The sequence below is a fragment of the Hakea prostrata genome, chromosome 1, assembly GCF_041222555.1.
Source record: "Hakea prostrata isolate BN-2017 chromosome 1, UWA_Hpros_2, whole genome shotgun sequence".
In the NCBI taxonomy this organism is placed as follows: Eukaryota; Viridiplantae; Streptophyta; class Magnoliopsida; order Proteales; family Proteaceae; genus Hakea; species Hakea prostrata.
Window position 1 is genome coordinate 7,270,162 of NC_142600.1, and position 16,570 is coordinate 7,286,731.

The 16,570-nt window shown below is 39.0% G+C and overlaps 1 protein-coding gene across 6 annotated transcripts; it reads left to right on the top strand.

Moving 5' to 3' along the window:
• Nucleotides 1-231: 231 nt before the first annotated feature.
• Nucleotides 232-10,775, top strand: PRR7 (pseudo-response regulator 7). Of its 6 annotated transcripts, none has more exons than XM_089159004.1 (10): nt 232-518; nt 609-665; nt 960-1,440; nt 3,514-3,675; nt 3,796-3,929; nt 4,059-4,220; nt 6,047-6,230; nt 6,329-6,779; nt 6,868-7,657; nt 10,459-10,775. In XM_089159004.1, the coding sequence occupies exons 3-10, from the start codon at nt 1,086-1,088 to the stop codon at nt 10,564-10,566; spliced, it is 2,346 nt and encodes a 781-aa protein (XP_089015130.1). In that variant the 5' UTR covers nt 232-518; nt 609-665; nt 960-1,085; the 3' UTR covers nt 10,567-10,775. The 6 variants fall into 6 exon arrangements, with proteins under 6 accessions (XP_089015130.1, XP_089015121.1, XP_089015141.1 ...); XM_089158995.1 differs by having other exon boundaries at nt 232-516; nt 964-1,440; XM_089159015.1 differs by having other exon boundaries at nt 232-422.
• The last annotated feature ends 5,795 nt before the right edge of the window (nt 10,776-16,570 follow it).

Here is a 16,570-nt window from a genome sequence, read left to right on the forward strand (position 1 = left end):
CTTTTTCTGTGCTTAGGGTGAGCCACGTGGGCTTAGCGAGATCCGGCGGATCAATTAACGAGATATGCTTCGAACCCTTGTGCTTCTGGCTTTTGATATTGTCCACGTCAGACGCTATTAATGTCTTCGTTTTTGTACACGTCGGATGCTCAAGAATCTTACGTGGCTATTAGCGAACGCTCAAGACCTCCATTTTGTCCACGTCATTCATCCCGAGACAATCTAATATCTTCTCGTTCTCGTCGATGCTCTTCTTACTTTTGCTTCTCCATAGTTTTCCGACGACTCAAGCTTCTCTGCAACACATTAAGAAACTTCTTAGAACATCAAAGGAAGAAGAAGAAGAGGAAAAAGTAAAGCAAGCACTCGCCAACCTATGCAGATCTGAAAACAATGGCAGGAAGCTCCTGGTAAGTGTTCTGGTAGGTTCGAGTCTGATCTGGTAGTTTGTTGCAGTCTTGAGGATCAAGTTGGAAGTTGGTTTCTCTGCTGTTATCCATCAATGGAGCTTTGGAGGTGTAATTTTTCTTTTCTGCTTCCTTAACATTCCCGATTGGGGCTTATTTTGGTTTTTTGTCTGATTAATGATGGTCATTTTTCTTCTTCAGATAATTACGGGGCTCACTTGTGGAAAGTCCTGAAATCTTTTGTTTGTAAAGGATTAAGTGAGAACTTCTTTTTTTTCTTTTGAATTCAATCTTTGGATCAATACTTTGTAATTGCATGATCTGTTTAAGCTTTATTGTACGTTTTGAGCAGATATTAGGGTTTGGATAGTTGTTGTTAATCTGACGACTTGCTGTGTTCGGATTGGGTATAAATGAATTTCTGAGGCTTGAGTTAGTTTTGAAGCTGTTTAATCTCTTTGAAACCCAAACTGTGCTGACCCTTTGTCATTTTTCTCATTCCATTTATGCATCTCGCCTCATCGCTTATCTTGCAATTTGTTGGCGTTTAAGGTAGGCGATTGAATAGTTGATTTATTGCGGGCAGCGGATGTGCAAGTTCTTTAGTAGAGTGAAGGAGGGTTTCTCACCTGGTCAATGATGTGTTTTCTTCATCATCAGTCTTTTTGAATCTGTTTGATGGGGAGTGTTCCTCTGAGCAACGGAGGAAATGGAACCAAAAGGTTGGCCGAACTAAATAACCTCGTGCATGAAGAGCCCAAGGAAATTAGGGGCGGAGTTGTGGGTGAGGGACAGGGTCTATCTGAAGAAGACGAGTCAAGGGTTGACGAGGTTGCTGAGGATGTAAATGATGGATATGAAGGGACCATACGGGCTCCGGTTGTTGTGCCGAAACAGCCCCAGCAGCCTCAGGGCCCTGTGGTTTGTTGGGAGAGTTTTCTGCCTCTTAGAACGCTGAAAGTTCTGCTGGTGGAAAATGATGATTCAACACGCCATGTGGTCAGTGCTCTGCTTCGTAATTGCAGTTATGAAGGTTAGTTTTATCTTTTTTAATTGCTTGCCGGAGAGTATTCACTTAAACTCAGCTTTGGGTAGTGTGTTTATATTTCAACGGGAAGTGAATATGTATCATCTTCTTAAAGCAGTTTGTGGGTTTTGATATGTTGCACAACTTCCTTTTGTGGGTTGTCCCATTTGCCACAAAGCAAGATTTTTGGGATCTTAAGAAATTCATCAACTCTTTTATTCTGGATATTATATTCCTATAGTTTGTTTGAAGGATTCCCTAATTAGATTGCTAGAGATTTGAGCTCGGTAATTTGTGCGGTGGTTAGTGTGATAGGTTTATTTGGGTGATTATCATTACTCTATGGACAATGATTAGACTTTCTTTTAAACTTGACTCGGTATATATTTGCAAATATTGTTGCATCATTAGTTCGATAAATAAATTGTTTATTTATAATTGTGTTTGCATGATTGTTGTCGTTCATTGATTCTTTTGCCCCACCTTTTTTTTTTGCTTCCTGTTTGTTGTTTTCTTGTTCGTTACTTTAAATGTGTTCATGACTAGGGATGAAACAGTGTTTGGTTCACATGATCATCATGTTGTGTGCTCTCCCAAATGTTGGTTCCGGGACTCAAAGGTCGGTGAACACATTCTGTGTACATTGAATTAGATCACCTGAGGAATCTTGAATGGGATACTCTCAGTTGTTTTGAGAACGGGAGTCCCTTTTGTAGTTTTCAGTTAGTCCCCTGACATGAGAGCTCCTTATCATTGCAACCAGGCATTACGGGTTTTGGTGGACCCACTTTTGATGTTTCCTATTATTATATATATCAGTGCACTGGATTCATGGTGTTCTGATGGTGGGCAGAATAGAGGCTCAACAAGAATCCACTCCTAGAGAGATGAAGTTCAAATTTGTTTAGATAAAATTGCTTTATCTATAAATATTTTATATTAAAAGTACTATATAGTCATATTTATTTCTAAAAATGCGAAATCAGAAGTTCAAATTCTTTTCATGCCATTTCAACAAACCTAGACTTAATCAAGTTGCATATGCCTGAAGCTTTGTCATGTGATTTTATTAAGTGGAGAGGCCAAGTAGATTGTTGAATACTGCAACTCTAGAAGGAATAAAAGTTATATTTACTTGCCTTGTGATTATCGATAGATATCTTCTTTGGGGAAGAGGTATTTCTGAGTATAACAAAAATTAACTTTTTTAGTTTTTTAAAGAATGAGGAAATTTTAATTTAGTTTCTTTAATCTCATTATAGCTATAGGATCAAACCATATATACAGGGATTTCAAATTTATTACATGGATTGAGAGAACTAATAGCATTAGTGTCGCAAATAAACATCCATGTGGGTTTGTAGCTCTTCTCCGATTTAGCATCTGAGAGATGCATCAAATTCATGAAGAACTCCTGGATTTTAGTTAATGAGTGATTTTATTATCATTATTATTATTATTATCATTATTTTATTTATTTTTTGTAATTATTGAGATTAACTAATATTAAGCTATTAACAATTCATATATCTGGGGAAGCAGGAGTACCAACTTAAAACGGAGAGAGACAAGAAGATGCCTTCTCCTCTTTTAGTGGCACATCATTATCCCTCCCCTCCATATGTCATCAGTTGAAATTAAAACAAAAGAAGGAATGATAGCTAAGTAAAGGAGGATTTATGCTTAAAAAGGATATAAAATGTGAATTTCCTGGTTAAATCCCTTTTCTGTTTTGTTTGTTTCCTTCTATGGCTCCCTAGATAAAAAATTAATTGATTTAAAAGGAAAATCATGAATTAACTAGACGTTTAAACTTGGTATCAACTTTTATTTTCATAAAGATGTCTTATGGAAGTATATGCATTTTCTTGGTAGCTATTCCATTTGATTTGATGTCTCTAGTACTTTCTTATGATGGAAATTTTGGATTAAGAATCTTAAGTTGGCACAATTATCTCTGATTTTATGTATAATGTGACATCATGGTGCTCTATTGGTATTTGTATATGATTTTTTTGCCCAACTCTCATTACTATTGGACACCACTCTTACATAGTTCTTCATCATGAATTTATTCAGTCACTACCGCTTCAAATGGTTTACAAGCCTGGAAAATCCTTCGAGATCTGACCAATCATATTGATCTTGTGCTAACTGAGGTAGTCATGCCTTTTTTATCGGGCATTGGTCTTCTTTCCAAAATAATGAGCCACAAAACCTGCAAGAACATTCCAGTGATTAGTAAGTACTTTTCCTGCATCCCTTTATTACTAATTTTAGCATTAAAGTTCACTTATTTTTCTCTTGGTTTCTAGCAAGGTTGAATGTTTGACTACTACACCTAATGAGGTTTGTATGCAGTGATGTCATCTCATGATTCTATGGGTATAGTCTTTAAGTGTTTGTCAAAGGGTGCAGTTGACTTTTTAGTGAAGCCTATTCGAAAGAATGAGCTTAAGAACCTTTGGCAGCATATTTGGAGGAGATGCCACAGTGTGAGTTTCTATTTCTTCAACTTTAGATGGAAATTTAAATCTAATCGTTACAATTTACTTGACTGAGGCTGTTGGTGCTGTTTCCTATTGCTATTTTGGTGTTGCATTAATTTTTCATCTTCGTCTCAGTCTAGTGGTAGTGGAAGTGAGAGTGGTGTACAGACTATAAAATCTCCTAAGTCTAAAAGTGTAGAGGAATTTGACAACAATATTAGCAGCAACGATGAAGATGATAATGGGAGCACTGGCTTAAATGCTAGGGATGGCAGTGACAATGGGAGTGGCACTCAGGTAATTTTTTGTTACATTTCAGAAAGTATGATTTGTAGACTGTAGTTCATCGCAAAGCTGTTCTCAAGCTTTGACTTTCTTTTGTGTTTGTATGACCTCTTCTATTGTCCTCAGTTTTTCACTAATTATTCTTTTTCTACATAAGGAATATGGAGAACCCGAGTGGTTATAGTTTACTTTATCATTGGTTGCTCACTTACTCTCACTAGAAGTTGCTCATGTTTTGAAGGAAAAGTTTGGTGTTGCTTTAGTTTGCTGATAATTAAATTGATATAGTATTATTTGGTTATTGAAAGCTCGGTTTGTCTTGAGACTTGACTCTTTAATAGTATTCATGCAACCTTCTCAAGGATAGGCTACTAAGGTAAGGATCTTTCCCATATTATTTAACAAGTAATGCCATTGATTACCCTCTGCCCCCAACCAACCACTCCTGCCACTACCCTAGTTTCTAGGGCCAAGTGGGGCCTACATCACTAGAACCCTATTTGTGGACTGTAAAGCAAATAGACAGAGAAAGAAGGGGGGGGGGGATTCTACCTAGCAAATAGAGTAATTAGAGGCAAGAAATGGATCTATGCAGATCCAATAGCCAGTCCATGAAAAGCCAAACATTTGAGTGGTCATTTCGATTTGGTCCCAGAAAATGAAGTTTATATTCATTCTACTGGCCACTTTGATTTAGTCCCAGAAAACAGAACTTCAGAAATTAGTTACTCTTGGTGGTAGTACGAGGTTAAAAATCTTTTCTTTTCTTTGATGACCTATAACCCATTATGGGAAATCCAAAAAGAGGACAAAAGAAAAAAAAGAGACTTTTCATATTTTTTTTAATTTCTTTATTCTTCTTTTACTTCATGCAGATGTGATTTCTCAATTCTCATTCTTCTATCCAGATCTTTCTTGTTCTTATACAAATTTTGGAAATTTCAGATTCAATCTTTATATACACACCAACATGTAGATTTAGAATATTGTTTTTTCTCAGTCATCCCCTTTTTGCCTTAATTCTGAAATTTTCCACTCTGCATCTCTTTTGGATTTCCTATAATGGGTTATAGGTCATCAAAGGAAAGAAAATATTATTAACCTCATACTACCACCAAGACTAACTAATTTCTAAAGTCTTATTTTCTGGGACTAAATCAAAGTGGCCACTAGAATGAATATAGACTTCATTTTTTGGGACCAAATCAAAATGACCACTCAAATGTTTGGCTTTTCATGGACTGGCTATTGGATCTGCATGGATCCATTTCTTGCCTCTAATTACTCTATTTGCTAGGTAGAATCCCCCCCCCCCCTTCTTTCTCTGTCTATTTGCTTTACAGTCCACACAGAGAGTATGGTGTTGCACATGTATGCTATCCTACCAAAAAAAAAAAATCCACACGGCAAGGTTTTCATAGAACCATTTCAATGGCTGGGTTCAATGGTTCGTGAGTTGAAGGTCCTTATGATGGACTCCTATATCAAGAAGAAACTTTAAATGGAAAGCACTGGATCCTTGTAACAGTTATTGGTCTTGCATTCTTCCCCTAGTTATTATATGGAACTGATCCATTCACTTTTATTAAATGTGGATACATTCATTCTTTGGCCAATTTGGCACGACCTATGCATTATCTTCTCAGAGAGACGAGATTCATCATGTGAAAACATGTCATTACAGCTATCAGACATTGTCTTTAGAGTTGGACACCAAAAACCTGACTTGAAAGTAGCCTTAAAAATTTTCACCTGTTTTTAATACCATGGAAGAGGTTAATTAACCAATATTCTTGAATGCTGACAGAACCTGAGCAGTTTATGATCTTGTTTTGCAGAGCTCCTGGACAAAACGGACAGTAGAAGTTGACGGTCCACAACCTATGTCACCATGGGGCCAAAAGGCTGATCCTCCTGAAAGCACCTGTGCCCAGGTTATTCATCCAAAAACTGAAGCATTAGGCAATGAATGGGTTCCTGCAACTGCTGCCAGAAAATGCAAAGAACAAGATGAGCAACTTGGTATGCTTTGAAAAATAAAAGATAATAAGGAAGGGAATCTTCCATACAGATGATTTAATTGCTGTACACTCACTAATTCATTGTTTTCCATTCTTCAGACAGTATTGCAATGGGCAAAGACTTGGAGATTGGAGTACCTAGAAATTCAGGTTTAGAACTTGAATTTCCAAGTGAGAATATCTCTACCAATTTTGTGCACACTAAGCAGGAGATATTGCCTGAACAAGACCACATGCCAGATGATAAAATGGGCAAGGGACTAGTAGAGGTGGACAATGAGAACCCAATAGGTGAAATGAGGGCCCAAGCTGCTGAATTAATAGCTACGGTTGCCAGCAGTAACAATCATAGAGTGGAAACAGGAGTTTCTGAGGTTCCCAATGCCCTTTCCAAGATCGCAGATGCTAGAGATAAGACTGTATCTGACATGGCAGAACTACCATCCCTTGAACTAAGTTTAAAGAGGCTGAGACAAGTTGGAGATGCTGGAACTGCCAGTCTTAATGAACGCAACGTTTTGAGACATTCAGACCTTTCGGCCTTCTCAAGGTATGGAACTTGTAGGCCATATAGTGCCAATTTTCATTGCCAGCTCCAGAACAGGCCAGGCATTCATATAGAACATATCAATCTGCAGGTACAACACTGCTTCAACTACAAATCAGGCTCCCACTGGAAATGTAGGAAGCTGCTCTCCTCTTGGTAATAGTTCAGAAGCACTGAAGACAGAATCCATGCACAATTTTCTCTCACATTCAAGTGGAACCCCTCCAAATCAGCAATCCAGTAGCAACAACAATGACATGGGCTCGACGACTAGAAATGCCTTCAACAAGCCTGCGCTTCTCAATGATAAGTGTGCTTCCATTTCTTCAGCCAAATCTCTGCATGCATCTGCCTTCCAACCTGTGCAGAATGGTCGCATATGTCCATCACAGCATATCATACCAAAGAAGGCTAATGATGGAGAAGCTGTCACAGTCCAGACACAACCAAAGGGCTTAAATAAACAGGTTCAAGTCCAGCATCACTATTATCACTACCACCACCATCACCACCATCATCACAATCCGCAGCAACAGCAACCACCATCAGATCACGATGATTGTTCATTGAAAAATGTTGCAGCAGCTGCTCCACAGTGTGGGTCATCAAATGTGTTTGGTGGGCTTATGGAAGGTAATACTGGTAACTGTAGCCTAAACGGTAGTGCCTCGGGAAGTAACTATGGGAGCAATGGGCAGCATGGCAGTAGCACTGCCATGAACACTGGAGGAATGAACCTGGAAAGCGATAATGGGATTATCGAGAAAAGTGGAGGTGGCGACGGCAGTGGGAGTGGAGTTGATCAAAACCGATTTGCACACAGAGTTGCTGTGTTGACCAAGTTCCGTCAGAAGAGGAAAGAGAGGTGCTTTGAGAAGAAGGTAACCAACCTCAGTTGCTTTTTTGCTTTTATATATGTTTTTTTTTTTTTATGAATAAATAATTAAAAAAGGAAAACAAAGCGGCCTTTAAGAGGAAGACCGAAAAGAAGAGTTACGGCCCCAGGAGACAACAATAAGTATGTTCCTTGGGGTATCATCAATCAAGGGGAGGGGAGAAATTACAAGTCTAGAAGAGACATCTTGAAAGATGGCATTCCAAATCATATCTTTGGAGCTGGATTTGGAAGTCCATCTTCGGAGATTGCGCTCCCACCAAAGATGATGGATAGAAGCACGGAACACGAGCTTACCAACCTGATCACAAATGGTAGAACTTGAAAAGTTTCTCAGAATCCAAGACCAGTCACTAGCAAAACCGAATGAGCGCCTCGAGCGGGGCCAAATGAAAGATGAGGCTTTTTCCCAAATAGATCTGGAAAAAGGGCAAGAAAAGAAGATGTGGTCAAGGTCCTCTGATCCATTCCAACAAAGGATACAACTTGGGTTAATAAGGACATAGCGGCCAATAAGGAAGGATTGGGTGGGGAGGGCAAGGTTAAGGGCCCTCCAAAGGGTAAAGGAGTGCCGAGGAATGCGGCTTTTGAACCAAACCAAGGGAGGCCAAGGGGTTTTTGGGTCATGGGCACGGAGAAGGTTCTAGGTTGAATAGGTGGAGAAGGTTTTGGTAGGGGATGGAAGCCAAATGGTTAGGTCACTGGGGGAGTTGGAAGTGTGGGAAGGGAGTCCCAAACCTGTGTGAGAACGGGGAGGGGAACGGTGGTCCAAGAACCATCAGAAATGAAGGCGGACAAGGGGGTAGATTTGGGGATGTGGGTGTCATAGACTAAGCGGGGGCCAAAAAGGGAATAGAGAATGCCCATCGGATGCCACAGGTCAAGCCAAAAGGAAGTAGATGAACCATTGGAGATTGAGATAGAGGTGGTGGAGAGGGCGCGGGGACGCAACAAGAAAATTTCCCTCCAAATCCAAGAAAGGTTGGATGGCATAGGGGCCATCCAGAAGGAGTCAGACCGGAGAAGGGAAGAGTAGACCCATTTGACCCAAATGGAATCATGCTTTTAGACAATTTTCCAGATAAGCTTGAGAAGGCAGGCTAAATTGACATCAGAGATTTGGCAAATGCCGAGGCTACCTTTAGAGGTTGGCGGACAGATAGTCGACCAATAGACAGGGTGGATGAAGCATGACGCTTCACGCCCTTTTCAGAGGAAAGTAGAAAACAAGGACTCCATGGGATGAACAGTGGATTTCAGGATGGAAAAGATTTCGCACCAGTAGAGATAGGAGGATTGAAGGACAAAGTGGATGAGCACTACTCTACTGGCAAAGGGGAGGAGTTTGCCTTTCTAAGTTGAAGCTTCTTGCGAATGTGGTCAAGCATGGGAAGGCAATGATGGCGAGTAAGCCTACTAGGAATGAGTGGGAGACCCTAGGTAGGTAACGGGAAAGGAGCCAGGCTTGAACCCCAAGAGATGGAAAAGGGAGGCTCACAGCTGATCAGAGACTCTAGAGAGGGTAGATTTGTCAAGGTTGACCCGGAGACCGGAAAGAGATTCAAACAGGGAGAGGGCCGAGAGGATGGAAGAGATGGATCACTGATCAGCTTTGGAGAAAATCATAAGATCGTCAGCTTTAATATATGTTCCTTGAACCAAATAGCTAATAAACTCAATTCCGTTTTTCCTACACTAATGGAATGGTCTGTAGATTAGCTCTCGCGGCATAAAGACTAATTTAGTTGGATACGTGAACAAACAGCTTTTTATGGTGGGAAAGCTTACTGAAAAACTGGCAGACTTCAGAATCTACTTAAGGGTATAACCAAGGTGCAAAATCTTGTTTGATTTCACCATTTCGGTGCCTGGTGAACCAGGTGAACCGGCGAAATCTCGCCGAATCACCGATAATGTAAATGTCAAATGTCATTTGAATTTTAAAATGCTTTATATATATATATACATGCAATAGGTATGTAAAGACTAAAGGCTACAAAATGTCAGTAGTCATGTCAATTCAAGTAGTGATGTTTATGTTTTGTACTGTTTTTTTTTTATTTTTTATTTATAAAAACTATTATGTGGTTTAACAAGAGCCACGTCTTCATGTGGCTCAGAATTCTGCAAAACGTAAACTCACTCACAAATAAAAAAAAATGCAAAAAATTCAACTTGTCATATCAAGTAGTGATGTTTATGTTTTGTTTTTTTTTTTTTTTTTTTTTTTTTTTTTTATAATAAAAACAATTGCTGTGGCTGATCACGAGCCACGTCTGTGGCTCAAATTTTCCTCGCTCCAATTAAAAATGCGAAAAATGACGAAAAATAGCGAGATAATCGGCGATATCCCACAAATATGCATGGCCATTCGATATCAGTTGCATGTTCCATGGGTATAACTGCTTACATGCATGACCATTTGATATCAGAATTTATATATACAGTACTAGTGGCACAAGCTTGTGTTGCTTGCATCCATGCGGCTGTGACGCAGTGGCCATGCACTCATACTGGATGGGTCCCACTATCAATGGCTCCCAGCTGTCTCCAAGGTATGGTGCTTGTATAAACAGAAATTCAATAAGATGATGAATTCTTAGAGGTTCATCACTACCCAGATTAATGTTATATACAGTGTTACACTGTTACTGATATCTTTTCACCAGGCAGGTATTTATGTAGGTGATCCAGATCTTCAGGTGACTTAGTTGAACATGCAACTCCTTTAATCTAATTCAAGACTCTGAAAGAACTGATGGCACTGCCCTTTGCTTGTCTTTTCAGGTCCGCTACCAAAGCAGAAAGAAACTGGCTGAGCAGCGACCCCGTGTTCGTGGGCAATTCGTGCGGCAGCCAACATCTGAGCAGACCAGCCATGATGCAGATAACTGAAGCTACCGGACCTATGTCGGTGTTTAAGCACTCAGCTGCATATGTAGCGAGAACCTACTTAAGACTCAGTACCATGACTTCGAAACAAAGGGTTATGAGTTGATAGTATATGTAGTCCTTAAAGACCGGACCATTCATGTAACTAACTCTAAAACACCGTGGACTGTATTTTATTGTGGACTTCAATGACTGCCACTGTACAGAGGATAGCTACCCTTTAAAAGGGTAGTTCATTCTGTAAGGATCCTATTAGATTACCATTCATCCTGCGGCCACTGGTTATGTATGAACTTGCTTGTTGGCAGTTGCCTAAAGTGCTTTTCCTTTCCTATTTCAGTATCAGATGGAATGTATCTAACTCCGTTTCTTTTCTTTCCCTTCGAATTCTGTTAACAGTTTCTTTGAGTCATGCGAAGAGAAATTGACCAACATCAGCATAGGAGGTTCTAGCCTACTGGGTGAGAAGACAAACTGATATGCTAAGGAATTGTTCTGCGCTAGAGGATGCAAATGAGGTAATTTTTCACTTCTTTGGATTATCTGCTACGGAATGGGTTCTAGTTCCCTTTTTTTTTTTTCCTTCTTTTGGCCAATAAGGTACCTGAGCCGGTTGTGTAGGCTAGACCAAATACGTACACAGACACTCCCTCTCTCACCCCTGCTTATGATCCGTCGACCTTACTAATTGATGTGCTCGCCCAGCCTATCAACTGAGGGAATGAGCCAATGGCATCGTTTTGGCCATTGTACACACGGTGACTGGGGCCTGTGGCTGGGGCCCACAGGCCCAGGGGAAGGGAGGGGCAAGGGAAGATGTGGGACAGTGGGAGAAGCGATCGAACACAAGACCTCGTTAAGACTATATGCCTCTATAAAGTGGCTGTCACCCATGTGGAATGAGCAAACGGCATTTGGTGAAAAAAAAAAAAAAAACAAGATGGACCACGATACGAAACTTGTGAATATATGATAGGATGATTTGTGTTCTGTGTGAGAAGAGGCTTTTTGTACGGAGGTCGTAAAAAGTATCCCTGGCGTTTGTGTTCTGTGTGAGAAGAGGCTTTTTGTACAGAGGTCCTAAAAAGTATCCCTGGCGTTTAGGTTATTAGTTGTTTGACCGTAACATGAACCATTCTATCCCATCCCCAGAAAAAAGGGGTGGGGTGACTAGTAATACATGTAGGGTACTGATTTGGATCCTCCAACCAAACGCTGCCAAGTGGATCCAAATCCTAGTTGGGGGGTTATTTGTGGTAAACTGCACTCTTTAATCCGGTATATCACCTGGCCAAAATAGAAATTCGGTATATCGCATGGTGGGAAGGGAACTATTCTACCCTGAGAGTGCTGCCGTATCCAGTGCTAGTTCTCTTGGGTGAGTTATTTGTTTGACCGTATCATGAACCATAGTATCCAAGAATTGGGTATCTAGTCCTACCTCTAAGGTCTCTTGGATTGATTAGTTGACCAGATCTTAGAACTACTTGGCAGTAGTACAGCCATCAATGGCACAATCAGTTTCTTTCGCTTCATAAGAGGTTCTTTAGGAGGGCCGGGCTGGGCCGGGCCAACTTCCGTGCGCACAAAAATGGGCCCCAACCAATGTACCATTGACGAAGGCTGTTAGTGGGTTTGAAAATGGAAGGTGGTTCGCAGTGCCAAATCTTTTCATCTCTTTGAGATCCTCTACCTATCAAGGCAGAAGTCTCTATTTTCCTCACACTTTTGACCATATATCAAGAGGAGGTCGATCTCTGAATTCTAATAAGAAGAATCAGAGGTGAGATTTTTGTTAATCCTCTTAGTATGTGGTAGAAAGATGTGAAGAGGTCTTCGATCTCTGAATTCTATAAGAAGAATCAGATGTGAGATTTTTGTTAATCCTCTTAGTATGTGGTAGAAAGATGTGAAGAGAGCAAAGACCTCTGCTCAATGACAGAGAATCTGAACTTTTTTCCTTTAACCTAAGCCAAAAAGTTTGCAAGAAATATTTTATTGACTTCTTTTATGGAAATTTAAAATGAATAAATATTGCTTTATTACTTTGAGCAGGTGCGCGTGAGAGAGAGAGAGAGAGAGAGAAATTTATGAACACTACATTGTTCATTGTTGTAATTGTTGTACATAGCTGTGTGGTCCTTCGATTTGTACTTCATTCAATAAATCAGGAAATATGATTGTGATATGACTTCATTACAACGGTTCCTCTCTCTGGACATTAGAAATGGGAAGTTGGTTATCTAAGCTAGAATGGTAGGATGGGGTCGTCTTTGATCCCACTCATTAATGGTTGGATACCTCCTTCCCATTGCAAATGCGCTTGTTTGATATAACATGTAACTCATTCTCTCTTTCTAACACATGCAACGGATAAGTTTAAATTATCGGTATTGAATATCATATAGATTAGGCCATTTTAAGAGATGTATTGTCCCATATCGAGTATTGTAGCGTTATGGATCAATGTATTTTAGTGCAATTTAATTGAGAGATATAGCAATATGTATCGGTCCCTTCACCACTTTTGGTGCCAGCTATAGAGTAAAAAGGGAAATCTATTTACTGGCATCATTTTGCCAGTTCAATGAATGAAATTTTTTTCTTACAAAAAAAACAGGTGTTTGAATTAGCGAGGGCCATTATAGGGGTGAGGTTTGAATTCGGGAATACTACATTTTCAAAAGTCAAATTCAATGCATTATTTCTCCTTTTAGTGGTGGCTGTGGGAGTTGTTTTTCAAGTCATATCCACGATCATAGCACTATCTTTTTGGAGTTTCTTCTTTGTCATTATTGTCTAGGGAATTGTAATGTTTCATTGTTTGCCTGTTAGAAAAAACATCGCCTAATATAATGAACTCTTATGAGAAAACCAATTGAAACCAGCAACCGAACTGAAATGATAAACAGTGAAAAAAAAAAAAAAAAAAAAAATTAAAAAAATAAAAAATTAAAAAAAAAAACAATTTTTTTCTTTTTTTTTATATATATATAATAAAAAATTTTTTTTTTTGGGGGGGGGGGGGGGGGGGGGGGGGGGGGTTTTTTCTTCGGGACTCCTTTTCTATTTTATATTTAAAAAATTTTCTCCCTCTTTCTACTCCAACCACCCCAACAACAAAAAAAACTTTAAAACACGTACCATTCTTCTTCCTTGAAAAGACAAAGATTCTCTTCTTTGTGCAACTTTATAATTGACTACCAGCTAACCAAAACTAAAAATATCTTTAATTTTTGGGGAACAAAAAACTCTTGTAGGAGAGGAATTAACCAAAAATATTCAATATCAACCCCCCCCGTTTCTTTTTTTTTGTGTTTTTGGTTGGGGGGTAAAGAAAAAAAAAAAAATTCCCCCCTTTTTTTAACCCCCCCCTCCCCCCCCCCCTCCCTAAAGTTAAAAATCAAAAGATGATGCTATCCCATCTAACCAAAACTAAAAATATCTTTAATTTTTGGGTAACTAAAAACTCTTATATAGATGAATTAATGAAAGATATTCAATATCAGGTCCCATGGTATATACTTTTTATTGATGATATTGTATTGATAAATGAGACTCAAGTGATGATTAATACCAAATTAGAATTATGGTGAGTAGTTTTGAAATCAAAGGCTTTAAACTAAGTAGAACGAAAACAAAATATATTATTTGTAATTTTAATCATGATCGGGTAGATGACAAGGTGGTGAAACTTGACGATAAGGAGATTCTTCAGAGTGATTATTTTAGGTACCTAGATTCAATCATAAAAGATGTGATACAGAAAATGATGTTTTCCCAAATAATTAAAATAGAATGGATAAAGTTGAGAGGTTTGTCCGGGGTTTTGTGTGATCGATACATTCCATTAAAGCTTAAAGAAAAATTCTATAAAACCGTCGTTTGACCAACTATAATATATGGTGTAGAGTTGGACTGTTAAATAATCATATAGATAAACTCAATGTAATATAAATGATGATGCTAAGATGGATGGGTGACAACACTAAAAATGATAAGATAAGGAATGGTCATATTAGAGATGGCCTAAGAGTTGCTCCCATGAGTGATAAGTTTCGAGAAAGTCATTTGAGGTGGCACAACCACGTCCAACGTAGACCTATAAATGCCCTTGTATGAAGAAATAATATAATTCAAATTAAAGGAATTAGAAGAGCTAGGGGTAAACCTAAAATAACTTCAAGAGAAATGGTGAGAAAATAAATGCATACTTAGGCCTTGTATCTAGCATGACCTCAAATAAAACTGTTTGGAAAATAAGAATCCATGTAGCTGACCCCATTTAGTTTAGACGATACTTATTATTTTATTTGGACCCTTGAGGTTTAGTATATATCATTTCTAATCTAAAAAAATTGAGACTTTTCATTTGCCTCCCCTTTGCTATCAAAGAAGTCAATTTAAGGACAAATTATTACTTTTATAACTAGATTGCCTTATTCATATTTTTAATTTAAAAATTTTTACATGCACACACCCACTTTGCCATGAAACTTCATGACATTCCTTTTGGTCAAAAAATGATAGAAAAGTCCTAGAGTTCAAATAAACTTTAAAATATGATCAAAATACCTTGTGTTTAAGACTCAAAACCCCTATTTTCAAAGTTAAGACTTAGTCGAGATAGGTGAAGAGATTCTTCCTGCACCCATCTTATTCATTCCTTGAGTCAAGCAAATGGGATGGTATCTCATTGGACAAATCTCATTTTAATGAGGAATGGCATGTTCCACATTGCACTGGTACCAAAGGAAGGTTCTTGTCACTAACAGGAATGGAGAAAGATGTAAAATTAAAGTAGAAGCTCAACTCCTAACAACCAAGGAACTTTTTTTCTGGCAAATTTCAGCATCGCTGAAATCCACTGGTTTCGCCCCTTGGGGAAACGATATTAGGGGGCGAAACAATATATGCATAATATCGCCGACGAAAAATCCGGCGAATCAAACCAAAATCGCCAGGTTGAAGGAGAAGGAGAAGAAGAAAGAAACAGAAGAGAGGACAAGCTGTTCTGGTGGAATCACCAAATGAAGTGCCGGTGGTTTTACAACTTTGTCTTCTCCGGCGAGTTGAAGAAAACACCGCCCGCCATGAGTCCCTGAAGGAGGGAATGGGGGGAATGAGTGCCGGTGGTACACCTACACAGTGAAGAAAGATCACTGAGCAATGAAGTGATGGGAATGGGTTGGGAATGAAGTGCCGGTGGTTTTACAACTTCGTCTTCTCGGCAAGTTGAAGAAAGATTGATCGTTGCACCTGCACATGAAGAAATCACCGAATGAAGTGATGGGAATGGGTTGGGAACTTGGGAATTGGGATTTTGAAGTTGGGATTGCATATTGTAGAAAAAAGAGGGTATTTTAATTTTTAAAATATTCAAAGAGAAAATTGGGATTGTGTGTCATGGAAGTAAGAGGGTATTTTAAAAACTTGAGGAAATTGGGATTGCGTGTCGAGAATTAAGTTAATGAGGACTTAGAGATCGACGATATTCGGTGAGATTTCGCTGGGTATCGCCAATTCGCTGGGTAGCGAACCAGCAATACCTAGCGAAATCCCGTTCCTTGCTAACAACAATATGCATATAATATTTATAAAATAAATCGAAAGTTACACACTTTGACTAAATATTTTTTTATTTTCTTAATCTCTAAACTACTCCTATCCTCTTTGAATTCGGAAAAAAGAAGCAAATGTTTTTGAATTTTCTCACTAGATTGGTTTTATGGTTCCGTCTCCTATAAAGAGAAGCAATAAAAGGCAAGTTGTACAAAACCCACATTTGAAAGGGATTATTGGTAGATCAAGTTAGCTCAGTTAGCCGTGCGAAGATCCGAATCAGACAGAGAAGATGTACTAGGATTATGATTGTGAGTGCATGCCCTTAGGCTGCGTTTGTTTGTAGAGGTGGAGTGGGAAAAAAGGGGTGAAAAAAAAATATGTGGGCCCCATGTGTAGTGGGGTGAATGAGGAAGAGAGGAAATGAAAGGAAAGTATGGAAAAG